This window comes from Puntigrus tetrazona, chromosome 17 (assembly GCF_018831695.1).
Source record: "Puntigrus tetrazona isolate hp1 chromosome 17, ASM1883169v1, whole genome shotgun sequence".
Classification (NCBI taxonomy): Eukaryota; Metazoa; Chordata; class Actinopteri; order Cypriniformes; family Cyprinidae; genus Puntigrus; species Puntigrus tetrazona.
The window spans coordinates 10,034,655-10,062,525 of record NC_056715.1 but is presented as its reverse complement, the minus strand read 5'-3'; the positions used below and the strand labels follow the sequence as shown (position 1 = coordinate 10,062,525).

General features: G+C 37.9%; 1 protein-coding gene across 1 annotated transcript; it reads left to right on the top strand.

The window, feature by feature from the left end:
• Positions 1-99: 99 nt before the first annotated feature.
• On the top strand, positions 100-26,011 carry asap3 (ArfGAP with SH3 domain, ankyrin repeat and PH domain 3). The gene is made up of 26 exons (XM_043263277.1): positions 100-489; positions 4,503-4,575; positions 8,338-8,483; positions 10,284-10,358; positions 10,815-10,864; positions 11,015-11,138; positions 12,210-12,295; positions 12,597-12,672; positions 14,731-14,817; positions 14,954-15,063; positions 15,836-15,905; positions 16,482-16,569; positions 17,084-17,132; positions 17,352-17,518; positions 18,092-18,225; positions 18,434-18,525; positions 18,620-18,800; positions 19,478-19,563; positions 19,653-19,768; positions 19,941-20,008; positions 20,398-20,502; positions 20,711-20,915; positions 21,140-21,386; positions 21,694-21,904; positions 22,666-22,788; positions 22,934-26,011. Exons 1-26 carry the CDS (start codon positions 364-366, stop codon positions 23,006-23,008), a joined length of 2,970 nt encoding a protein of 989 aa, XP_043119212.1. The 5' UTR covers positions 100-363; the 3' UTR covers positions 23,009-26,011.
• Positions 26,012-27,871: the final 1,860 nt, after the last annotated feature.

Genomic DNA, 27,871 nt, shown 5'->3' with positions numbered 1-27,871 from the left:
CGCTCTATTCATTTCGTCAGTGAATACAAACATTCCCACGTGATGATGGAATGACTCCCTCCCCTCTCGCCCAATCTGGACGCGGCACGCGCTATTGAACACGCGCGCGGCACGGAGAAAGTAGACCAGGGGCGCAGAGCAACTTTGCCGACTCTCTCGCAAGGCGGAACACGGAGAGGACAGACACCTTTTTTTTCGCCTTTTTCGCAGATATGAAACAACTTTTAATTCCCCTGCTTTAGCAATCGCGCTCGCTTGTGGATGTAGGGGGCTTTATGGAGACGCACTTTGCTTGATCTCGAGGTGCTTGCTGTAACTACGCTTCCTGGGATTTTAAGTTCCTCGGTTTGTACATCTGGAAACATGCCGGAGAAAATAAGTATTTCGGATTTCGTTTCTTTGGCGAAAGAGGACCTATCGTCCCCGGGAAGCTCTGGATTCCAGTCTAAAATGAGTGACTGTCGCAACACAGTGGCCGCTCTCGAAGAGGTAAGGGCGAGAGCAAGCGCGTTGTTTACCTGGGCGCAGGTGGACAACACCTGAGTCAATCTCTGTCATTCAGCTCCGTGAAAGCACAAAAAACCCTTTCCTTTGCCCTCATGTCAAGTTTTTTTTAATATGAGAAAAACTATTATTTTCAATTCAGCCTAACTTAATGAAGATTTGGTGGAAGAGGTTATATTAATCTGTTTAACTTGTGCACTTCGTAAGGTAATAAAATGGGATATCCTTTTACTTTTTAAATTGTTATCAGTCAGGTTGAGATTTTGAATATAATTCATATAAAATAAAGTTGCCAAGGTTAGTTGAGCATGTCCATAGGCAATGTAAACTATGCCTGTTGGTTACTCGAGGAGAACAACAGAACTGACTTTTTGCCATTTAGTAAACTTGCCAATTGAATCTTTTTATAAGCAATAGTGGTTTTAATTGTCCTTTGTACACTTTATGGGCTCATGTTATGGTTTAGAGTTAGAGGATGGCACAGGAATCGCAATAAGGAAGAGACAGAATGTTTTCAAGTAAACTTGCTCAGGGCACTTGTATGTCAAGTAATTGTTGTCTTCAGTATTGAACAGCAAGACTAGAATGACAGAAAATCTTTTCACAGCTGTATCGTTTAATTGAAGAATAGCGTTAATATAGTCAACTTGAAGGCATGACTGTGAAAAGACTGAACACTTGTTATAAGTTGTTAATGTGGGTCATTAGCTGCCAGTTCATCGATAGGCATTTGCGTGGAAGTTAATGGAGAATAGAGAAACTCTGCCAGCAAATGATAATGCCGGGCATGTTAGGACAGTGGAAGCCTTTCATTTGTTTCCTCCTTTTCATGGGAAGTAGTTTATGGATTTTTCAGGAATTTCAATGTTCTGAATCTTGTCTGACTTTATTGCATGCAACACAACAACAGATATTTAGCAGCATGTCCAAGCTGCTTTATCCAAAAAGTGAACATAGATGGGGAACAGCTAGGGACAGTCATTTAATTCTACCCCAACTTAAAGTAACATTCAAGCCAATCTTTTATTTCTTGCAAGCAAAATGCCACTCTTAGTATAAAAACAGGAAAATTGCAGTGCCATAAAACGCTTAAATGACATTACATTACCTCATCTTTTGCAGTCAAAACTGACTGCATTGACACAAACAGTGTGCGTATGATAGGATACCAGTATATATACTGGTTTAGCAAATTGCACTGCTGTTCATTCGTATCTTTAAAGTAGATTTGTATCACTTAATAGCATAAAAAGCATTGAGATCGATTTCAGAAACCTTTGTTGATGCAGAAACATGCCCCGTGTGCGATTTTATTGTTTTGTTCAAAATGCAAGCAAGAATGCAATTTTCCCTGAATATCCAAACGATTGTAAATGTGACATTGATATTAAATAACTATAAAAAATGTGACTGGGGTACTCTGAAGAATGTTAAATGCCCTAGGGCGTACACCACTGTAAAAAGCTTGAGAACCACTGCTGTAGATGACTGCCATTGTGTTTTACACAATAAAGGAAGTCAAACATGTTTACAATGACATGAGGATGAGTAAACTGTTAATTGGGATGCAAATTTAAACGTTTAAAAAAAGCCTCCCAGCATTATTTGAGCAACACAAGGAGTTACGGGAATTAATAATGTGGAAATATTCTTTAGAATTAACACAGAATGAGGAGATGGAAGTAACTTAAATGAGTCAGAGATGATTGTGTGATAGTATTTTTTTTTTTCAGGATCATAAACTTGCTGCTTATTTCCTGATGTTCCAGGTACGCAGTATGTGCCCAGATTACTTGTGTAAATATATCAATTTGTGAGTGTGTTACAGTCTTTCAGAGCTTCAAAGTGGAAGGTTAAGTGTGCTTGATGCCCAGGGGCAGCGTGTGTGTATAACTCGGTGTGTTTTCATCAAGGTTAGTGTTTGAAGACTTGTTTAGGTTTGGGAGGCAAAGCTTGTTTTGTTTCCATTAGCTGATACTCTGGCTGATAGCTGGCAGCTTGATTAATGTTCTGCAGGAGGAGGTCACAGAAATACAGATGAGTTTGCAATGTAAACTTTTGATGATTATTGAATTAAAAAAAAATGATGCTTTGTATGTTATGTTTGTATTTGTGTGTGTTTGTGTACATGATACCTCACTTCACATCTGATGTAAGCGCATACCCACCGCAGTCAAACCTCAAGTCAGCAGATTTGATGTGACTAATGCATTTATTTCTGGCTGTCCTCACTCCCTTTGAACACTGTATAGATGACTCCCCCAGCCGCTAACAAGATCGCATATCCTAGTGCCGTCAGTTCACTGAAGCTTTAGTGACCAGGCTTTGAGAGGTCAGGGGGCTGTGAAGTTTACTTGAAAAATTAACTTTTTAATTTGGTACTAAGGATTATGTATTTACGGTTCCACTGATGCAGACAGAATATTTGTACTGACATTTGTAATTATGTACAAATCATTAAAGATCATGATTAGAATTACAGATTTTAACTTGAACACACATTTACACTAAATAAATAATTTAAAATAGTGTTTCACAGGGCCCTAAAGTTATCAATGGCCCATCAGACAGTAAGCCTGCATCAAATTATTATACTTTTGTCTGTTGAAACATAACATGAAAACTCTACTTTAACCATTATTTTGAAATGTTTGATATAATGGCGATTAACCTTTTTAAGAGAACTTCTATCCTGAGACAATCATAAACACACTCAGTAGGGCACTTAAAGTGTATTTATTATGTACATTAAATCCATACTTTCTTTTTTACTGGCATTTGGTGTTTGTACGTGGGAAGTGGCCTTTGATTAAGTGGTTTGTCCTTCATCTGTTTCAACTTTGTTGAAAGAACACTTGATAAGAGATTTGGCAAAAAACTCGAAGGTCGAAGCACTGCTCAGTTTTTTCCTCATATCAGGAAAAGCTGGAAAATTAAACTAAATTTAACTGGTTAAATAACACAAGGAATAATATGCATATAGTAGGACACACGTTTCTTTGGAAGAAACCGCAAGCCCAGAATATTTTTTTTTTTATATTTACGTTGAGGAAATATTCTGATATCGGCATAAGCAACAGGTCATGTGTGTGTGGTCTGTCTGTCTGTGCATAAAAAAAATATAAACCTGCCTTGTGTTCAGTACATCAAATTCTGAGTTAAACATCACTAGATCCCATAAGTCCATGTGTCTGGGATGTTGCCCAAAAAGCTACAGACAGAAACAAAACAGAACCAAAAAAGTTAGTCTTGACACTGAATTATTAACATTGATCAGACTAAACAATCTCAGGCAGACAGCAGCAGGCGTACATCAGTGTGTTGTAAGGTCGCACACTCAAGATGGTTTAAATTTCTTTATTGTCATATTCACATTCAGGTTTCATGCTTACATTCTTAATCAGTCACCTTTATGTAACAAGGAAGTGCCTCAATAAGATTAAAATCTATTTTCCATGGATGTCCTGGTCAAGATAGGCAGCCTAGTTTGCATATACAATTGCATATACAACAAACAACGTAATTACAATATACATTACAAGACCAACATATAGCCAGTTAAAAACTGTTTATAGACACTTTCTGACGAAGGAGTTAAACAAACTGATGTGATTCAGTTCTTAAAAACCAAAACATTATTTGAACTCAGGTTAGATTCCCAGGGAGGTGTGTCTCTTTCTGTCTAGTGCACTAATTTCTGTAAATAGTGTCTGTTCTGAGTCACTAAGAGTTGTCTTTGTCTTTCATGAGGCTATATTCACCTGTGCTTCCCAGCTTACCTGTTCTGACATCATCGTGGCGGCCTGACGTGATAAAAAGACTACTTGAGCAATTGTTCTGATGTTTGTTCGGTAAAAACGAACAAGTGTTGCCTCGCAACCAGTTAAACACGTTTGTTTTCAATGATTACATGAGGTTTAAGAGCGCTGTTGATGCTGAAGCTTGTAATGAATTTCTATTCTAATGTTTTTCCTTATTTCTCTGCTGTTTTTCACCAGTCTCTAGAGCAGGACCAGATGTCTCTACAGAGGATGAAGAAAATTGTAAAAGCCATCCACAACTCTGGACTCAGTGAGTGAAGTTTTTAATTTTGTGGAACTTTGTGTTTCTCTTGTTTGGTGAATAGTTTTAGCTAGTACAGTGTTTCTCAACCTTTTTAGCTCCAAGGCGAAGACCTCTCCTAGTTTCTAAAAATTGAATTGCAGGATTCCAGACCTTTTAAAAATTGTATGTTCATCAGGGTTTCCAACTGCTTTTAAGCAAAGATAAGGTGTAAAATTCGATTAATTTACCTGACTTTTTTACCTCACTTCAAAAATAAGCTCCTGTGGGATTTTTCTGGTTCTTTAAAAACCAGTAAAACAAAATGATTTGTTTTTTTGGTTTTTTTCACTTGGCTAATTTTAATGCTCATATTAAAACATGGTCCCCTTGGAACTTTGCTGATGTCTCTTGGTGGACCCTTTCCCCGGTAAAAACCACTGATCTAGTACATAAGCAAAAATTTGTTTTCTGGGCATCAAAGTAAATATTAGGTTTGTTTTAAAGACCTTCAAGAAGTTTGGCTCACTGTCACTTCAAAACTGAGAATCGGAGTAAAAATCAGAGTCAGCTTGTGATGGCACAAATATGCTTACTGAAAATGTTAATTGTAAAAGTAAAAGGGAAAAATATGTGAAAAGTAGTCTTTCAAAAACACATTTCCTAAAAAGAACTGCATTGAGGTCATTTATTCTTTCGCTGTCTCAACTCTCCGTCACACAAATGAAAGATGACAGAAATTGGGGCCCAGAACTGCACTGACATGACAACCACTAATCTCTCAAATACAGAGCAGATTGTGTGTTTTCCTGTTTTTGACAGAGTCAGAGTGTAGAAAATAAGTCACTAAAACTTGCTTCACTGATTTATTGAACCTCCTAATGACCTTACGATGTGTGAGACATACAGTTTCTTATGAACAACCCTGCTCGACGCACATGGTTGCCCTTCTGTAAGCAGTTTGGCTGCATGTACGCTAAACTTTATCATATGATTAAATTTGTGCTTTTTGTTCATTTATTTTTTTACCATCAGCTTTTACCACACTGAAATGTCAGGGAGATATGTGTTTACATCTGATCCTCCTCTCTGAAATGAGAAATTGCCCCCATTGACCTGGCCAGTACACTATTTATAATGTTATGTTGTGCTTACAAAAGTCTTGACTGGAATGATCAGGGTTTCTGGGAAGCGTGTCTCAGATCTGCCTGCTTCCCATTTCTGAGGGCGCATGCCCCATTTCTCAATTCTGTGAGTCACAGTTCAGTTAAGCGCAAAGGAGACCCTGCGTTTTATCATCTCCCCCCTCGTCGTCACTCGCTCTCTTTCTTTCTCTTTCTTTTAACTGAAATCAGATGTCTCATTCCGGTAACACTACTATTGAGGGGCCTCAATTTCCTGCCCCTGTGTGTTTGTGGTGGAGCTAAACTTGGTTTAGGAGTGAGACCAAACCTGAACCTGATAAAATCACCACTTTTTGTGATTCACCCCATGCCTCTCACTGTGACGGGATATAGTTGTTTGTGTGTGAGAAGTTGTGAATGCTGTTTTGTAGCTCACATTAATGATTCCGAGCTGGTGCAGGTATCAGTTCTGTGCAGTGTCTAGCAGCTTTATTAGTCTTTAGAGCTTTTGCTCTTTTTCTGTTTAATCATTCTGGTTAGAAAGCATTGTTTAAGTCCAAAGTGCATGATGATTTTTGGGTCAATATACGTAGATAGAATTTTTTTTTGTTGTTGTTTTGTTAGTACTAGTAGTATTTTTCATTCCTTTTCTTACAGATGTGAACAAATCTATGATTCACTTTAGAGTAATTTATCAAATCCATGCTGTGTATAATATTTTTCAGTTTAGTAGTTTGTGTGTGTGTGTGTGTGTGTGTGTTTGTGTATTTATTTTCATTTTATTTTTAGTATTTTAAACCTGCCAAAGTTAATGAGATTTAAAAATTGTCTAGTCTAGTGTTATTGCGATCAAGTAGCATTTTCACTTTATTCAGGTGTGTTGTTAATATGCCATATCGTGAAAGCTAAAATTTATTTTTGGCCTTTATTTACTTGTGGATTTTATTTATTTTTAATTAATGTTTGAGTCATGAAAAGGAATGTTAGATTTAGTTAAATATGTTTTTTCATCTGTTGATTAATAAAAACTCATCTTCAATGAGGGTTAAAAGATTTTTATGAATGAGTTCGCTTTATTAAGATAGCTGTATACTTAATAGCTTGTCTGTCTGTAATCTAATAGTGTCACAGTTCAAAACAGAGCTGTTGAACGTGGACTAAATGTTGCTGAAGACATGCAAACACAAACACAGATGTGGCAGATGCTTTAAAGTCTCAATATAGGGGTCAGCTTTTTAAAAACCCAGGAACTGGACCTGCTTCAAAGGTTCATTTGAGTTTGGAACAGATCTGGAACAGATCTGGGTCTCAAACATGTCAAGAAATGAATTAACAATACAAATTAAAATTGTGTCTGAAAGTGCTCACAGATGCCTGTTGAGGAAATAAAACTCTTTCCAGATCAGGGAAGGTAGGTCTTCAGAGTGCTAGGCTCCGGCGAGTGAAATGCAGTATTGTTTGAGCTGGACTGACTCACTGGAAAAACACTGTTGATTGAAGTCCACAGAAGAGGAAGTGTCCGCTAGACTTTTGATTAACTAACTGCAGAAACCCCCCCCCAGAACTCAACTCAAAAGCAGATAATGCAAGTTTATTTATTAAGGAAGTGATCTTACATTTCCAGGATCCAGAGTCTAGACCAATATCCTATCAGATATTAATATTCTGAATGAGGATTTCTTCTGTCTATTTTAAATGTCCTTTTGACACTACAGTAATTTATTCAGGGGAAATGCACCCAAATAAGATGTGTTCCTTGATCAATGCTCTTTGTTTTTCCTGGAACGTGTTCCTGATCAACCAATCAAAGCCTTAACCCAACCCCTAGAACGAGAGGGTAATGATCACTTGATAAGAATGATGTTTGTGCAAAGACAGATAATTTCAATCCAGGAAAATGTGTACATCACGTGTAGCTATAACACTATATGCTAATTCCAGGGACGCTCCCTTGAAAAGTCCAGCATGTGCTCCCACAAATACTTGTGATCATCATAAGTGAGGAAGGTTTGGCTTTGCTTTGGCTCTTATCTATGTGTACCTGTTTATTTTATAGCTGTGGAGCTGAGAGCTCTTTGATCTGTAGTGCAGTCTGAGCCTGTGGTGATTTTAGTGTTCTTGCCAGGAGCTCACTGTGCTTCAGCTGGTATAATTTTCACTGTATCTCAAAATCCTGTTTTCCTCTATTCATTTAATCATGTGGTGAGGTTTGCAAGGTCACATGGTTTCAAAATATGTATAAAGGTTGTCATGTTCAGAAATTACAGCTGTACAAAACAGATAGTGTTCTAAATAAATCTAAATCTATACATTTTCTTAATACTAGAGTTGTAATATATCAAGCAGCATTCACAAAGGATTCATTAAATTGCTAAAATAATTTAATAATGTTTCCAAAAAAATTAACCAGCACTGTTTTCAACACTGATAACAAGAAATGTTCCTGGAGCATTAGAATAATTTCTGTAGGATCCTGTGACACTAATCTCTAATGCATATGCAGCTTTTCAATTACTGGAATAAGCTACATCAAAATATATTAAAACCCCAAACAGTTATTTTTAATGCTAGTAAAACACAGTTTTGCATTGATTTCTGGTTTCTCCAGTTTTCTGCAGAAAGATCACAGGGTTGTTTTGTTTTTGATTGTGTGACATTGTGTTTCCAGATCATGTGGAGAGCAAGGAGCAGTACACAGAGGTTCTAGAGAATCTGGGGAACAGTCACCTGACACAGGATAATAACGAGATCTCCACAGGCTTCCTGAACCTGGCTGTATTCACTCGAGAGATCACTGCACTCTTCAAAAACCTGGTGAGCAGGACACCATTCTGCAACCACAAACTATAAATACTGAATGCAATAAAAGGGACATAAAGCTAAATTAAAAGGTTGTCACTAATCACTTACCCGTGTCGTTGCAAACGCGTAAAAGATTACTTCCTCTTCGAAACACAATTTTCGATATTTTGAATGAAAAGCTAGAGGCTTGTGACTGTGCCATTGACTGCCAAGTAAATTTCACAGTCGAGAAAAGTTTGTTTTCTTCCCAAGCAAAAAGTACAGTTGAACCACTGATGACAGATGGCCTATTCTGATAATGTCTTTTATACTTTTCTGAACTTTGACCGTGTTCATTACTTAGCAGTCAATGGGACGATTACAAACCTCCTGGTTTTCATCCTAATATCTCCAAAGACATACAAAACTTTTAGGGGTTTTAAATGACATGGGGTAAGTGATTAATGACAACAATGTAATTTTTTGGTGAAGTAAGTCTGTTTTCAGACTTCACATTTGCTATCATTAAATTACATATTAACATAACATCTTATATATCAACATTGGCCATTAAAAAGCACATAACGGTTTTCCCCAAATTTAGCTTCCAGGTGCAGCATAAAGTTCAGTGAAGCGTAAATGTTAATTACCTGTAGAATTCAAGGCCAACATGAATATTTTTCCACCTTTGAGAGGAAACTTTTCAAGCACTGTCAAAAAGCACCTTCATGCTTTATGGATATATTTCTGAATAAGAAAAAGCAGACTTCCAGCTGTACAAAGTACACAGGGGACTGGGAGAGGTAGTTTTGTGTGTGTGTGTGTGTGTGTGTGTGTGTGTGTGTGTGTGTGTGTGTGTGTGTGTGTGTCAGCAGGGGTTCAACAGCTGCAGGCGAGGGCCCCTCAAACCACAGCACCCAGAACCCTCCCACTGATAGTTTCTATAGTGATGGTAATTTATACCAGACCTGGGAGCATGAGTGGATAGCGTCTGACCACTGACCTGTCAATCAAACGATCACCAGGGACAGGAACCTCAGCTTAAAAAATACAACAGAAACTCTGCTAAGAAAATAAACTCCATTTAGATTTAGCGTCCTTGTGTGGGGGGCTAAACTTTCCCTCAGAGCCAAGCCCATTTTTCATATTCATGGTTCATATTGCAGGGTTATAAATCCATATTTAGCACCATTGTGAGGTGAATCCCATGATTACTTTTAATTTACGCTCTTGTGTAGCACAATATGTATTTAATGTTTTGTGTGAAAGGTGGGTTTGAGTAACTTTTTTTTATTTTTTATGGTCAAATCTTTTTTTTAATCATCATTCATTACCAATGCCAGTCTCAACACAGCACAGTGGATATATAATACGTAATAATATATACTTTATTAAACTAATGAAGGGTAAATAGGTCTGAAAATCTGCCCTTTCTTTAAAATGATTGGTCTGATTCTGCTTTCGTCCTGCAGTGGGTTTTTCTTCGTACATTCTTTCCTAAGGAAGATTTATACTTGCTCAGCACTTTTATGCACTTGGCCAAGGAGAAATCCCAAACAGAGTTTTACCTTTTGTAGTTTTATAATGCAGATTTATGGTTTGCAAGCATTTACGCATCCAGACTAGGCTTTATAGGCAAGGTTATGCATTGCAGGGTAAAAATATGAGCACTCACTTTGAAATGTGATTTAGAGTTTACATTAACATTTGCACTATTTTCTGGCTGATTTTCAGATGCTTCTTTCTGTGGTCTCTGTTACATTATTTCTACATACCTGTGTATACTCAATTGTGTCTGCATAAATATATGTGTTCTTTCTGATGGTTCTTTAGGTGCAAAACCTGAACAACATCATTTCTTTCCCTCTGGAGAACGTGTTAAAGACTGAGCTGAGAGACAGCAGGCTGGTGAGTGAGACACCTGTGTCACACTGTGTTATCAGACTAGACTAAATAATCATCTTAAACCCCAACTGAATTGATTCTTGAACTCAATTAAAGAGATGATAAAGCTAAGGAAGTAAAATTCTACCCTTGGAAGAATCAAAAGTGCGTCATGTGGTTTTGTAGCTTGTTAGGAGTTATTGTGTTTTCGTATGTCAGAAGCACAACTGTACCACGCCTTTCTTTGTGAGATAAACCGGTATGATGAGTGGAGACGAGTGGAGATGAGTGCAGGGCTTTGAGATCAAGTTTTGATACACACCCTGATATTATTACTTGCACAATATTAATTGTCCACAATGAGGTGGCCTTTTTATTGCATCACGCTCTGAAGGCAACATGGTGTAAACTTTATTATGCATGTGTGCTCGTGTATATATGTACAAAATTCTTTATTCTTATATTGTATTTTTCTCTCAGGAGCTGAAAAAACAGATGGAGAAAAGCTGGAAGGATTACGATGCTAAAATGTGAGTTTCAGAGTCAAATAGCTCTCCTGGTACACTGCATTCAATACAAGACCACCACATGGCTTGTCTAAAAGTCAAGTCCACTAGCTAATTTAGTCTCATTATGTTTTTTTCTCTTTTTTTTTATTCGCTTTGACTTCGGCTTTTCAGAGGCAAGCTGGAGAAAGAAAGGAGAGAGAAACAAAAACAGCATGGGATGATCCGGTTGGAATCAACAGACACAGCAGAGGACATGGAAAGAGAAAGAAGGAACTTCCAGCTGCAGATGTGTGAGGTATAAGAGGCCGTACTAGGGCGGCCGATTAACAGACTTATGAAACGTGTGCAAAAAGAATCTGACCAAGACCACATTGTGTGAGTGTCTCAATGAGAATAAGTGCGGTCAGTGTAGCTATATGTGTGTCTTAGCAAGTCATTCCTGGGTTACCTCAGATTGTTAACCTCTCTGCGGTGTTAAACGTGTTCTTTGTAAATTCAGAAAGTGTGTGAAGTCACTTAAACCAAAAAGCTTTGGGGTGTTTTTGAGAGAGGCACTTTTGTTTGAGGCCACATTGTGTTCAAGTGTGGTTATTGATGACCTCACTCCACATGTCTGTGGCGATATGTCCAAGTTTCTTATACTGTGTGCGTGGCAGTTAGCGGGACTGGGGAAATGTGCGCTACGCTGTTTGAACCCAGCTGTGGTAATAGAAATAAGAAGGAAAGAAGGAGTGAAGTGGAGGAATAATGAAAGAGAGGGGGATTTTCAGTGTCCTACAGTGCTCCCTTTCGCAGCCGCAGAGCTCCAGATGTCTCCACTTTGTTCTCTTTTTATAGTGGAGACGTGCCTTACTTCTTCCAAACCTTACCGACCATGTGACCATTGTTAACTTTGGAAAGTTCATGTATCCATATGCGCACAGAGAAATGTTCAGAAGCTTAAGCAGCATTTGATCGCCTGTGGCTGCTTTTTTTTATATACCATAGAGTAATTTACTCTTGCCAACTTTTAGAAGTATTTATTTATGCAAATAATTTAGTCTTTTTTTCCTGTTCATAAAGCAGGAATACACTGGGACAAAAGCTAAATAATCAGAGTCTGTTTGAATGATACAAAACATGATTATCTGTGAAATCTGACAGCCCAAAGTCTGCAGACTGGTTTTGGCAACTAACACCATCTCCTCCAGAATGTCAGAATGCACGTCAATGCAAAAATGTTGTGTAGTGCATTTTACTCTTTATTTCATGTTTGTGCTGCGTTCATCTGGTTTAGCGTTGTGCTGAGTCACAAAGTTAGGATTGACCTTTAACTGTTGAAGAATGACCAACTTTTCTCTCTCCCTCTCTCTCTCTGTTTTGACAGTATTTACTGAAGATTCAGGAGCTGAAAGTTCGTCAAGGTCCAGATCTACTGCAGAGCCTGATCAAGTACTTTCAAGCCCAACTTAAGTACGTCTACACCAAATTATGTTCCTCTAGAAGCACCAGCTTCTATTTCAGTTGCAGACTTAACCTTAACACAACAAAACTATGTTTTCACGTTACACTTAAATCTGGGTTAAGGCACGTTATAAGACTGGATTCAGCATATGAATCTCAAAGAAATCTGAATACCTGAACAGTGGTTATTTAATCCTGCTAATCATCAATAACTGTGTCTGTATTAACTGAATCTCTGTGGCTCTATGGGTGTGTGTATTTATGTCACTGACATTTAGGATGGCTAAACACTGGCATTGTGTGCTCTCAGTTTTTTCCAGGATGGACTGAAGGCCGCAGAACATCTGGGTCCATTTGTGGAGAAGTTAGCAGCCTCTGTACATACGGTAACAGACTTGTCAGCCCCAGTATCTCTGTTGACAGAATAACATGCATTTATTTATGTAACACACACACTAGTTTCCCAAGTGCGGAAACTAGAATATATATTTTAGTATATTTATTTCTTACTTTCTTTTGCTGTGGATTGTAAAGGGCAGCTCTGCCTGTATGGTTTGTTTTCTTAGATTTATTAGGGAGATAAGCAGACATAATGACTTATCTTGTGTTTTTCATTTGTTGTGTCTTCATAATGCAGAAAGTCAGACCATGTGCGCAGACACACACGCCTTCAGTGTTTTGAAATGCTTCTCATGTTAGTCACTAACTGGCGTAGTGTTAACTTGATAAAATAAGACTCTTCAAATTCCATTCGAGAAAGATTTATAAATTTTTTTTCCATGTCCAGTCTGTTACATACCATACATTTTTTTTCTACTGAATATCATGTAAATCCTTTTTTTCCACACATTAGCTTTGTTAAAAAATCTAGTCAGCGAAATGCATTTCAACAAGATTAACAAAGGAATAAAATGCTCACAATGAAGGATAAGTACTGAAAAATATGAATAAAACAGTTTGTTACATGTGTGCTAGGTAGCTAATTAAAGTATACATTATCATGGATACCATGGATTTTCACTGGTATCCGTATCAAATACAAAAAGTTGCTTGTATTACTTTTTTGCACTGACTGTATGACACACAGAGTTGCAAAACTCAGTCACTTTTGTGGTTTCATGACAGTTAGGATACTCTCTAGAAACCCCCTTCCTATGTAAGCAGATGGCAAAATGGTCTAGAGTGAAAAAATTAAATAGTTCACTCAAAAAGTTAAATTACCCCATATTTTGACTTTCTTCTTTTAGACGAACACAGTTTTTTTTTTTTTTTTATACTGGCTCTTCCGAGCTTCGAAATGCAGGTGGACAGTAGCATTTTTTTTTTTGAAGCTCTGTAAATCGCATATATCCAGGACTACTGCAACGTGAAATAACCTATATGCCTTCAGGGGGTTATTACATGTTCTCTGAAGCAGATCGATGGGTTTTGTGTAACCAAAAATATTTCTGGTTTTAAATTATCACATAAATAACTGACTCATTTTATTTTCCGTGAGAACTCTGAGTTCCGGCTTCATGGCTAACCTATGACTTGACATATGATGCATTTTATATCATACGTCAAGTCAAATAGCAGCCAAGAAGCCAGAACTCTGCGCTTAGTCAGTTAAAACGAAATGTATTTTTGTTACAAAAACTCATCAATCTTCTTCAGAGGACATGGGATAACCCCCCCAAAAGAGTATAAGTTGGTTTTATGTCGCAGTACTTGTAGATATGTCCGATTTACAGAGCTTTAAAATAATGGCCGCTATCCACCTGCATTACCAAGTTTGGAAGAGGCAGGATACATTTTTTTTTTTAAACTCTTGCTCTTTGTCTGAAAGAAAAAAGTCATATACACCTAGGATGGCTAAAATATGGGGTAATTTTCATTTTTTGGGGGAACTATCCCTTTAAATGATCTTTCTTTTATTAAAGTTTGTCATTTAGTTGATACTATGAGGAAAAAGGCAGGATAGGGCATGTGGAACTGGTGTTGAGATGACTGTTTTATAACAGAACTGGTTCGGGTAATGTTTCTAAAGAGACATTTCTCCTGTTTCAGCTTGCTCTTTTTAGATCACAAAGCATCAGCATTTGGCACATAAATGGAAAAGAAAGTCAAAAATGAAACGGCCACAATCCAGCTTTCCAAAAGGAATAATTCCCTTTTAAAAATACTATGGAAACTGGTTGAGGAAATTGCTGAAATTTTGTACTGGGGGCCAAAGCCATAATTTAAACAGGCTTTGAGTAATGCAGGATTTCTGGCTATGTTGGTTTGGTCCTGGGGTTGATTACAAAATGCGGCTTGATGTGTTTTAGTTTAAGGCTGTAAACTTCTCATTTATCAAATGTATTTTTTTATGTGTTTAACTTATGTTATAACTAATCACGAGACCAGTCAGATTGTGTTGCACAAACAAAAGCCCCACATCACTTTACTGTGATTGTTCACAGGTACGTCATGAGCAGGATGAAGAAGTAAAGCAGCTCTCTCAGTTGCGTGACTCACTCAGAACACAGCTACAGGTTGATGGCAAAGAGGTAAAATATCCAAAATATAAACAAGAACGCACAACTTCTAGCTCAAAGTAAAACATTTTCTTCTCAAGATGGACTAAAGTTCAGAGATGATGATGATGGCAGTTATAATAATAAATGCTGGTCCGTGTCTTCACAGGATTTTCTGAATAGGAAGAACTCTGGTCATGGATATAGCATCCACCAACCGCAAGGCAATAAGAAATATGGCACAGAGAAATCTGGATTCCTTCTTAAGAAGAGCGATGGGTGAGTTAAACATTACTGTCTTCTTTCCCAAGTTGAGAAGGTCACAAATCCCCCAAAAACAACAACAGACCAACTGTTTATTTTTATTACCTGGGCTTATTCAAGGTTTTTCCAGTATTCAGCTCATGTTTGCTTTTAGTCACATGGGGTCAGTGTGTGTGTTTCTCAGGAAACACTCTCCACACTGCTCTCAGTGTATGTAATGATATATATGCCTCTCTTCTTGAACTGGAAGCAGAATAAATGAAGGAGTGAGTTATAATATCCCGAGAGTCGTGCAGCACAGATAGTTAGCAGCATGAAGCATCAGTCTGAGCTTTGTGACTTCAGGCTAACAGCTGAGAGTGTGTGTATGTGTGTCTGTCACAGTGTTTCTTTGACACAGATGGTTCATATTAAATGTGGTTTATTCTCTTGTTGCCCTAGAGTCTTACTTACACTCTTTTAAAACCTCTAAGGCCAACCTACATCTCACAAAACAAACACATGCCCACATAGACTACTTGGGTTTTGATCAGTGCATGAGAATAAACATGTGTTAGTGCCATTTTTGTTGTCTCTAAAATACTGATTGCAACTTCAGTAGAGAGCTACTGAATCAATACAGTTAACATTTGGCTAGTTATTTTTGTTTAACAAAGCAACCATAACCATTTTGATGCATTTTATCTCTGTCAAAACGCAATAGAAGATTTATTTTTCTTTGCATTAACCCTATACTATGGAGCTGAATGTGGATTGTAAGGATTTGTTCATGTTGTTTGTGTTTTAGGATCAGAAAGGTTTGGCAGAAGAGGAAGTGTGGCGTAAAATATGGCTGTCTTACCATTTCACACAGCACGGTGAGATTTGAGAGAGACAAACTTCTTTCAGTAACATACTTTTTTTTATATTACAGTGCTTGAGTCTTTTTTGCTGAAAAGAATTTAGATGCTTAATATTACCTTTTTTTTTTATAAACCTTCTTTGTAACATCATCTTATATAATATCACTATGCTGTAATCAGTATTCTTGCTTTTGTGATTATTGTTTAATTAGCACAAATCGTGAACTGACATTGATAATGACACACACAAGCTGTTTTCTGTTATTTAGTCTCTAGAGTGATTACTAGAGCTTCAGAGGCCTGCAATCAAATTTTCCCATGCTGTATGAGAAAAGATTTCCTTTCAGAACCACAAACTACAGGCCAAAACACATAAAAGTGTTTCATCTGGAATCATCCACATTGTCAAAAACCAAAACTTTCGCTGGTTTAGCTTACATTTCTGCGTGCTTCCAGCTTCAGTGTTTTAGCAACCATTAACTTTATGTAAGATTTACGCAATTGAGATTTGTTTGCATTTAATTTAGTGAGTGACCACATATGTGATGAGAATGCACTTTAGGCATGTTATGACTCTTCTCTAACAATCAGATCAACAGACCACCCGCAAAGCTCAACCTTCTGACGTGTCAGGTGCGGCCCAACTCTGAGGAAAAGAGGACGTTTGATTTAGTTACACGTACGTTGACGTCTGACCTTTTGACCTTTTTTTATCTCTGCTGTGGTATGAAGAAAAGGGCTATGTTTGGAATGGAAGACTGGCATGCTTATGATTGAATAGTGTGCGGTACATGCTGTATACTGCCTACTAATCTTTAAAAATAAGTAAAACTGAAGGCAATGTATGTTATAAGCAGTAGTATGCTACACTGCTGTCACACAGTTTTATATTTAGACTTTATAATTCAGTGCTGCTGGTGTAATTGAATGGGAAGTGATATATTCAGGGAAGTCTGACATGAAATGAAACCAAGTAAAGTGTTTTATGCATGTAGGTGTTCAGAAGTATGTAAATACAGTTTGGAGGAATGAGTATGTAGGTGTATGTGGATCACGAAATGCAGATAAGCTGAGTGGCTAGTTCTGACCTGTTTTTTTCTGTTGATTTCCTGTATGTTTTTTTTCGGGTTTCCTTTACATAGAGGCCCAAAAACCAAAGTTATCTCTAACTTTCTCTCTCTTTGTCCTCGCAGACAATCGCACATACCATTTCCAGGCTGAGGATGAGCAAGAATGCATGATGTAAGTGCAGAAATTTGTACCCTCACATACACACATGTTCACAGCAATCTTTATCATATACTGCAGGGCGGCATGTACAGACATGCAGGAGAGATCAGGTTCAAAACCTGCTTCTCAAGAGGAGAGAGAATAAAAAGGAAGGAGCAAGATAAAGAAAGACAGTGAAATGTGAAAAGTCACTTATTTCTTTTTGTAATCCCTTCATTTGTCTTCTTGCAGATGGGTGTCCGTACTGCAGAACAGTAAGGAGGAGGCCTTGAACACGGCTCTTGGAGGAGATCAGCTCCAGTTTCAGGACAGTGGTCTGCAGGAGCTTGTCCGAGCTGTGATCTCAGGCCTGAGAAACCTGCCAGGCAATGAGGCCTGCTGTGACTGCGGAGCACCAGGTCTCTAAAAGAGGATTCTAATGCATTCAAATACTGTTAGAGGTCATTCACACAGAATGCATTTTTGCATTCCATGCATTTCCGGTTTGAACACTGTTTTTTTTTTTTTTTTTTTTTTTACAAAAATACTGTGTGAATTGCCTCAAATGTGCTATGTTATTCTAAATGAAACCAAAATGATTAGAAAGAGACATTGAATGTAAGCCTAAAATATTTTTGAATGTGTATTTCTTACCCAAATCAATGAAATATTTAAAGGCATAGTTCACCCAAAAATGAAAATTTGATGTTTATCTGCTTACCAACGGGGCATCCAAAATGTAGGTGACTTAGTTTGTAGGTGACAAAAAGATTTTTAAGTCATATAATGGCAGCTAGTTGGCACCAAATGTTCTGTAGAAACAAAATCATCTACATCTTGGATGCCCTGGGGGTATGCATAACATTTTTGTTCCCAAAAAATTACTGTGTCTGTATCTTTATGAATTGCTTCTAAAAAATATTTTATTTGTCTGTGAAAAGTGGAAAAAGTTTGGCACAAAATGTTTGAATGATGTGTGTTGTGCTCTTTAGATCCCACCTGGCTCTCCACTAACCTGGGCATTCTCACCTGTATCGAGTGCTCAGGAATCCATCGTGAGCTTGGAGTACATCACTCACGAATTCAGTCTCTCACTCTGGATGTACTGAGCACATCTGAGCTCCTGGTAAACCCCTCAACACACATCAGATTAAGCTTGAACTTTTTACCCATAATCCACTGGGACTTAGTCAGCATTACTCAAATGTGACTCGCTCACATCTGTACATGTTTATATGAACTTTTTTACCTTTTTAAAGCATTGTACGTTCTTCTGCACACAGTTAGTTAGTTACTTGTTGTGAGTTAGATTACAGTTGTGTTTTGGTTCACAGTTGGCAGTGAGCATTGGAAATTCAAAGTTTAATGACATCATGGAAATTAACCTGCCCAACGATGCAGTCAAGCCCCTTCCAAAAAGTGACATGTGAGTCCTTATGTGCAGTCTTTTTTTGTTTTTGTTTTTTTAGCTAAGAAATTTTTTTTTTACTTAATTTTGGATTTTATTTTACACATCTCAGGACAGCAAGGAAGGAGTACATCGTAGCAAAGTATGCAGAGCGTCGCTATGTTCTCCCAAAAGAGCACTCTGAAGCATATCACGTGTATGACACCGTAAGGAGCAAAGATCTCACCTCACTGCTACAGCTCTATGCAGAGGGAGAGGACTTGTCTAAACCAGTGGCCACACCTGAAGGACAGGTGAGATCCTCAATCCAGCCAAATACACAAACACCACAATGACAACAGACACATCAAGGCGTATTAACGTGCTGTCACTCATGCTCTAGACATTTCTTAAGATGTTTACAGCTTTCAAAGGTATCCATCCATCATGTGAGATTTCCTGTGGTTTAGTCAAATAGATGTTTAATTTTTCTTGATCATTTTAACTGTGTAAGCAGAAATGAGACATCTGTGTGGTTGTGCGTGTAATCACACATCATTCACACTATCTCTGTAATTCTGTATTTCCTCTCTTTTTCTCCATCTCTAATCAGATTTCCCTCTCATCAGCCCACTCAGGAAGTCAACACAAGCTGTGTAATGACTGCCTTACTTGTGTTTGAGTTTGTTTTGTGTATGTGTGTGTTATTTGGCCATAGTCTCTTTTCTAAGACAGAATTTGACTTGAGTGATTCAGTGACTGAATCACCAACTTTGTTTTTTATTTTAGCACAAACACACACACACATACTTACAAATAGGGCATTGTATTACGCCAACTTGCAGGCTAATTAATTAATCTTCTCCATCACTCTTAATCCAGTCTGCTGTGATTTATTAGACTGGTGAATAGCAGCACGTTTATTTCTCCCAGACAGTGACTGGTTGGCAAAAGCCAGTAGCTTTAACTTGTTCTCTTCTATGTCAAACAGGAGCTAAAAGAGACCGGCCTTCACTTAGCTGTGCGCATGTCTGAGAAGACTTCTCTGGCTCTGGTTGATTTTCTAGCTCAGAACTGGTGAGAGAAATCTGCTGTTGTCACGGATCTGTCAGTACATAGTAGGATGTCTATCAGCTGACCGCGTTGTGCATTTGTGTGTTTCTCAGTGGCTGCTTGGAAAAGAAAACAGCAGAGGGAAACACAGCGCTTCATTACTGTGCATTATACAACAAACCAGAGTGCTTGAAACTTCTGCTCAAAGCAAAGGCTGTTTTACACACAGGTATACAGTAATCACATGCATGCAAATTCAACAGTAAACGTGACAGATAGTTATATGAATACATGGATGTATAAACAGACTACGATAATGACTGAGTTCAACACAGAGAGAGGGATGGATGAATCTATCCTTATTTTGACCCTTTCATTGTTTGTCCTGATTTGTCCTGTAGTAAACTCAGCTGGTGAGACGGCGCTAGACATTGCCAAGAGACTGCAGCACATGCAGTGTGTCGAACTGGTGAGTATCATATAATGCACAAAGCTTTTATTGACTCTGTGTGTGTATGTGAGCACATGTTTGCAGAGATATTATTCCTAGGTTGAACTTTATCCTGTTTAATATCCTGAAGTCTCATATGACAGTGTTTTCACAAGGAACTTCCTTTTGTCTTTCCCTTGCATATAATAATATCATATGAAGCAAACCCAGTAGCTGTTAAAATACGAGTATCTCCAAATAAATAATGGGGTATCGTCAAACCGGTGACTCTTTACAGTATGAAGACAACAAACAAAACTAGAGCTAGATTTGAATCTCTGTCTAATCGTGTGATATGTCAGTCTGGTTAAAAGTGAGTTAGTGAATTGGCTGTGGAATTCTTCTATTTTCTTTGTGTGCATGTTTAGCTGGAATTGGCCCACAGTGGAAAATTCAACTCTCAGATCCATGTTGAATACACATGGGAGATGCCACAGGACATGTACGACAGTGAAGATGATTTGGACGAAAGGGTCTGTAACAAGATTAACTATTTCTTACTATATGCATTTTCAACACATGTAAAGTGGTATTTTAGTCTGTGACCACTGGTGACACACACACACACACACACACACACACATATATATATATATATAAGATGTATAGATTCTCATAAATAATACTGTCTCTGTTTTGACTTAAAATGTAAAATGTAGTATTCATTATCATTTTATTTAGGTAAGTGCACATCCTAAGGGCTCACGGTCTCCGCTGCCCCCTTCTGGCAGCAATGGACACTGCTCGGCTACATGGAATTTAAATAAAGCCAGTCCGGCCAGGACATATGAGAACGTTGACTTCCTATATCGAAACCCACCCAACAACAGCGCCCCCACTAATGGCTCCATGCCTCCTCCCCTGCCAGCTAAAGCAATACAACGTGGTAAGATATTGTTTGTTAGCTTTTAATTGACTTTTTAAGTCTATAATTTTGTATAGCCCAAAAAAGTTTAATGCGGGTTTGACCTGATAAACAAAAGCTAAGGAATGAAGTGACATTTAGATGTTCTGTAAGTAGCAGAATTGGGTTCATTTGCAAATGTGAATGTTTGGAGGTTTATTTCAGACAAACCACAGCAAGGTCAAAGATAATTTGTGTCCTTGCAGGCCGTTCAGATCCTCAGATCTCAGGTTCCGTTCCAGAGACTCACGCACCCTACCGACAGAGTTCCCACCCCACTGGCTGCTTTCAGAGAATCAGCACTTCGTCCCCTGGACCAACACCTTCACGCACTCATAGCGCTGGAGGGTCAAAGGCACATAGACAAACGGTGTCCTGGGAGGGCCAACCGTTCTCAGGAGTCGAGGGCAAAAATCACTCCACCTCACCACAGAGTCAGAGAGGGCCTGTCAGGTTAGTCACTGTGGTCCTATGCTGCGTTTATCTTCCAAGGCCAGAGGTTTAATTATTAGGTCCTAATTATTTTACTCAACGATTGGTATTGTAATTTTTTTGTGTGCTGTTATTTTTAGAAAACACCAACCACTAGTTATGAGTTGCTGGACAAATATATAATTTCACAAGACATTTTTATTGTTTTTGAGCTATTAGGTTCAGTATTGTTAACAATAGTAATAGTAGCATTCATTAAAATCTGAATTTTTGAGTATGTGTGTAGCTTTGCGAGTTATCGTCCTAAAAAAATTACATGTGCTTGCAGTTCAGAGAAGACGACCTCATATCGCCGCACAAGCAGCGGCAGTCAAGGAAAGAGTTCGGCCCCATCTCCAGGGTGTGCGGGCAGTCAGGAGGAACTCTACTGCAGTCCAGTGAGCGGGGCTCCCAGTCCTGCACCTCCGCCAGCAAATGCTAACAACAGTGCCACAGTGCCAATCATACTGCCGCCACCTCGCTCACGCAAGAATGCCATGGTAACATGCAATACTATCATATTTTATTTTGAAATATGTTTTTCAAATGTCTTCCTGGTGATTACATAGTATGCTTATTTATATTTTTGCAGTTTGTTGTACCTTTATTTGTGAACATGAAATGAATGGCTGAAATACACTTCTCCACTTTAGAATTTTCTCCAATTTCCAATCTGGAGAAGTTGACATGGTTGTCAAAATCATAGCCAGCCTGCAGATTTTGGACTGTCTGATTTGATTAATGTCACAGGAGATATATGCATATTGTGTTAATTTTACCTTGTTATAAATTTCCACGAGTCCGTTGTATTTAGAACCACTTAAAATTAACCACTTATTATGATGCCCAATTTTTTCATCTATGCTAGTAATCTAATATATAATGATATATAATTTGGTTTTAGCTGCTGATGCAAAAATGTTAGGAACCCTATGCATCAGGATACAGATGTGATTAAATACCTTTTATGCAGTGGGAACGTTAACTTTTATTTATAGCATATAAATTCTTTATGGTAAATCTGTAAAGAATTTATTTCTTTGAAATCATGCTCGCAGTGTGAATTCAGCCTTATGAGAGACATTCTATTTTTTCACAAATTATTAGCATGTACTAGTAATCAGATCTAAATATATAATTTGGTTTTTGCTGATGCAAAAATGTTAGGAAGGATGCATCAGGATACAGATGTCTTACCTTTTATGCAATAACGTTTATAACTTGACTGCAGAAATCAGAAATCATGCAGTGTGCCAATCAGCTGGCTTTCTTTAAGAATGACCCAAAAAGTCCGAGTCATGATTGTGCGGTTGGTGCCAATCAGCTGGCTTTCTTTAAGAATGACGTCATCATTGTGACAGCAACTGATGACCCACACTGGAGGGTAAGTATACAAACTTTCTCACACTGACACACACATCCTGTGTTTATTAAGCATGCTTTTATCAAGCTGTGGAGTGTCTGTGAATACATTTCCTGTAAACAGCTCAAACTGAAGACTTAAACATCTTGCACTCTTTCCCTCCCAGGTGGGCCATATAGAAGGAGAACCGTCTAGAAGTGGCTCTTTTCCAGTTAACTACGTACATAAATTAGGAGAATGAGATGAACCTCCATGAACACTTACATTACACCACATGGAACTACTCTAGACTGTTGCTTTTATCTTCAGAGCCACGGGACCTAGAAGCTGTGGAGGCCTGAAATGCACTTAGAAGATGAAAGACTGGAGACCAGACTCTTCAACAGCATTAGTGTGAATGCTGTAAGATGATCCACCGATCCATTTCAGTGCTGCTTGTAGCTGTTTAGCTGAACTGAAGGTTTGGCAGGTACATCATAAATGACTGCATTTGGAACAGGCAGAAAAGATGAAAGCTGATCAGCTTTTGAAATTTCCTGGCTTCGTTGTTTAAACAAACAACATTACTTGTTCTTATTGATGTTGGCGGTGAGGCATTTGGACAAACGCTTGGAGTTTGAAGAGATTGTCGCCCAGACTTTGAGGCACTGGGCTCATTTACTGAACTCATCCTGTGGTGGGTTCAGTTTCTCAATGCTCTCTGGATTATTTTAATGACATGCCATTAGTTCTGGCCAGACACCAGGTCCTCCAGACAGAGAGTTAAAGGATTATGTATTTGGTTTCATCTGTCTCCTGTGCAGCGGCGTCTCCTATTGCTGCTGATTCCCGGATATCCAGTCCTGCACTGGGAGATAAAGCAACTTGCAACATTCAGAATGAATCCTCAGATGAGACACCAGGATGTTATGTGAATGTTCGAAAAGTTCTGATTGCAGAATTTCACAGAAAGTTTACAATCCAGTATTTCAAACCATAGGAAAAAATCTACTTTCCCACAGTACAGATACAAGTAGGCCTTACAGAACACAATAAATGCTAAACCACTGCCACATAGACAGTTATTTTCACAGTTTCAGTAGGCTACTTGTTTTTTGGTAGCCTAATATTCCATGTCTAAATTCAAAATTCCTGTATTAAAACATCTCTTTTCAATTGTCTATAATGTTTAAAAATGGTAGCATTGTCTATGAAAAAGTTCTTTCTGCACTTGCCACCATTACTAAGTGTCTTTTCTGTGTCTGTATTGTTATCAGTCAGCATCAAGTTTTTATATTAATGGGTTCTTCCTCCGAACTGAGGTGGTTTATGGTGCATTTGGGACGTGTCTTGAACCAGCAGACTGTATAAATGTTTGATAAACTGAAAGCACACAACAGATGTTTTCCTTTCTGCCATTTCATTGACTTCTGTGAAGAATATTCAGGCAGAGATGATAGCAGTATGCATGTTGGCAGCGGAGGTCCAAAACAGTTCAGCTGACTTTGTGTTTTAGGAAAGCAAATGTTAACACTGCTTGTAAATTATGCTTGTGACAATTAACTGTTTTGTATTACTATAACTTCTTATATTATTGAGAAATGTTGCGTCTAGTTTAAGAACATGATTTTTTTTTCTATAACATTATTAAGCATCTATTTCTAAGAATGAAAATTGACAATTAAACATCTGCAAACTATAATCATGTTTTCTCTGGGATAAACACAGATTGCAAAAACCTTTTTTTGACAGGTATTCTAGATATTCAAGTGCATTAGGATTATGGAACATCATTTCTTTTAATTCTTTTTTTTTGGAAATTACATGAGTATTTTTTTTCTAGAAAATATAAACCCTCTGCAATCGTCAAACACGCAACATTTTCCCCCCACAAATCCTGGATTAAAAATGGATCTTTGTGCAAAAGGATTATGCACACATATGATACATGTTTGTGTAAATCCATATTAGGACTTTTTGCTTTTTGACAGTCAGCCGTCCATCCAGGATGAGCCTAATGGTTGGTAGCCAGCACTCAACTTCTTTACAGATTGAAAATCGTTATAGCTCTTAGCCTCTGACTGAGCTGTTGCATAATTGACAGGTGTTACGTCACTGCTGAGGCAGAAAGTTTCAGGTCAGTCTGTAGCAGATGTTCTCTGTGATAGCCCGAAAACCACTGGATTGCAACAGGATACAAAAGATCTCCTTTCTTGGTTGAATGCCATGTGTAAGCTATTATCTATTTCGTTGTACTGCCAGTTACAGTTACATTGTGCTCTATAATTAGACATTTATCTGCTCCTCTGAAATAAAGTCAAGTTTAAATTACATTATGGGAATATCACCCTAATCGAACGGCACAATGAAAAAAAAAAGATTATATTTCTAATGTGCAGCAAAAGATAACAGCTTCACGGCTTTGTAAAGTGGCTTTAAGAAAAGGGCTAAAGCAGTGAAAATGAAAACCGTTTCCATCATCAGGGCAATAATTAAGAAAATATGTCACTGAGCACAAAACCAAGCTTCTGCTGGTCATTCCAGTTCTCTGACCTGAACCCTCTAGAAAATTATTGGTAATTGAGGTGAATTAAGGAGAAGCACCACCAATATGCAGCTGGTAATCTAAAGGGTCTATGTATATATATATAACTGCGCAATGTATATTTAAGAAAAATATTTATTTCATAATATTTTGTTCGTACTGATCAGTTTCATTGACTAGTGATCCTATTTAATATGGATATAAGTATACCGAAACAAGAAGCAGATGTGTGATACATTCATTCTTTTGAAATATAACACACGTTAAAGGAAATGCGGTGAAAAAAAATAACAGCCATGTCCAACTTTTCCTGAACGCGGAAATCTCGCCCAAATGGAAGAATGCTTTACATTTCAGGTCTCTTGTGTTTTTTAGTCACATTAATGTATTTTTCGAGCTGATAATATAACGTCAGAGCTATGAAAATATATATTTTTAAAAACTGCATCGGGCCATAGTTTCATCACTTTACAGTGTCACGACGCGAGGACCATCTTGTCAATGAGTTATAGATGACCTAGTGGCCCAGGGTAAGTTACAAATCGGGGCGAAGTTAGAAGGATTATGCCCACAAATTGATAAGACTACACATTAACACAATTTCAGTTTGTCATCTTTTGAATCATGGATTTCTATGGAGACAGGAACATGACCACCCTAATCCTAACCCTAACCTAACCTAACCCTAACCTAACCCCTAACCCTAACCCTAACCCTAACCTAACCTAACCTAACCTAACCTAACCCCTAACCCTAACCTAACCTAACCTAACCTAACCTAACCCTAACCCTAACCCCTAACCTAACCTAACCTAACCTAACCTAACCTAACCTAACCTAACCTAACCTAACCCTAACCTAACCTAACCCTAACTCTAACCCTAACTTAACCTAACCTAACCTAACCCCTAACCTAACCTAACCTAACCTAACCTAACCTAACCTAACCTAACCTAACCTAACCTAACCTAACCTAACCTAACCTAACCTAACCCTAACCTCTAACTTAACTAACTTACCCCTAACCCTAACTAACCTAACCTAACCTAACCTAACCTAACCTAACCTAACCTAACCTAACCTAACCTAACCTAACCTAACCTAACCTAACCTAACCTAACCTAACCTAACCTAACCTAACCTAACCTAACCTAACCTAACCTAACTAACCCTAACCTAACCTAACCTAACCTAACCTAACCTAACCTAACCTAACCTAACCTACCCAACCTTAACCTAACCTAACCTAACCCTAACCTAACCTAACCTAACCTAACCTAACCCTAACTAACCTAACCTAACCTAACCCCTAACCTAACCTAACCCTAACCTAACCCTTAACCTAACCCTTAACCTAACCTAACCTCTAACCTAACTAACCCTTAACCCTAACCTAACCTAACCCTAACCTAACCTAACCTAACCTAACCTAACCTAACCTAACCTAACCTAACCTAACCTAACCTAACCTAACCTAACCTACCCTAACCTAATGTAACCCTAACCCTATCTTAACCCTAACTCTAACCTAACCTAACCCTAACCCTATCTTAACCCTAACCCTAACCTAACCTAACCTAACCTAACCCTTACTCTACCCTTACCCTTACCCTTAACCTAACCTAACCTAACCTAACCTAACCTAACCTAACCTAACCCTAACCCTAAGGCCCTCATCAGTCACGGATAATCACCAAGGTAAGCTTTTTACTCAACTAAACCTAACCATTGGATCAGGCCTATTACAATGCCATAGCTGTCATTAGCAGTAATAATTACGCAAGGCCTAAAACAACAGAGCTTTACTAATCTTTGTATAAACAGCAAATGAGGCAACAGATAATGGTTACCCTTTTGAACTCCAGAGCTTTAATGATATTGATGTTGTAGGCTGAATGTTATTTTTATTTAAACATGTTTAGCTTTAACCTCTACCATGTTTTAAGGATGTTTGTTTTTTTAAAAAAAAAAAAAAAAAAAAAAAAAAAAAAATATATATATATATATATATATATATATATATATATATATATATATATATATATATATATATATATATATATTACTTTAAAATAAGACCAAACAAAAAAACAATAAATGATTATATTTGCAGATACCGGAAGTCTGGGATTTAGTCTCTGAATGTGGTGAGAAAGATAGGGTTATTATTTAATATAATCGTTTTTTTTTTCCTGCTGTAGGACACTCAGGCAATCGATTTACAATCAATCTTAATCCAAGTAAGCAATTGACCTTTGCGTATATATATGTTTATGTCAGGTGGACTGACATTAGAGGTCTTAGTGTTTTCTCTAATGATGATGTCTGTCAGATTGCCAGATGGCTCAGGGAAAGAAAAGAGGGTGTTGGTACTGATTTCAGCGGAAATTGTTCCTAGCTGTGCTGGATCAAGCATTTCTTCCGGTCCTGTTGACCTATCAAATTCTGCTGAGAGACTCACAGTTTAAAATAGATATAGGCATATAAGTTTCTCTTTTTGGCATAAGATCAGCATTTCCATTGGCGAAAAGGTTCATTAAAAAGGTCAATAAAAGCAATTCAGTATATCATCAATAAATA

Excerpts from the sequence above, each read along its gene's own strand:
- asap3 (XM_043263277.1), top strand. The coding sequence starts at position 364 with ATGCCGGAGAAAATAAGTATTTCGGATTTCGTTTCTTTGGCGAAAGAG. Across the intron at positions 12,296-12,596 it reads TACTTTCAAGCCCAACTTAA|TTTTTTCCAGGATGGACTGA; the intron begins GTACGTCTACAC and ends GTGTGCTCTCAG. Across the intron at positions 21,905-22,665 it reads GCTCACGCAAGAATGCCATG|CTGGCTTTCTTTAAGAATGA; the intron begins GTAACATGCAAT and ends TGTGCCAATCAG.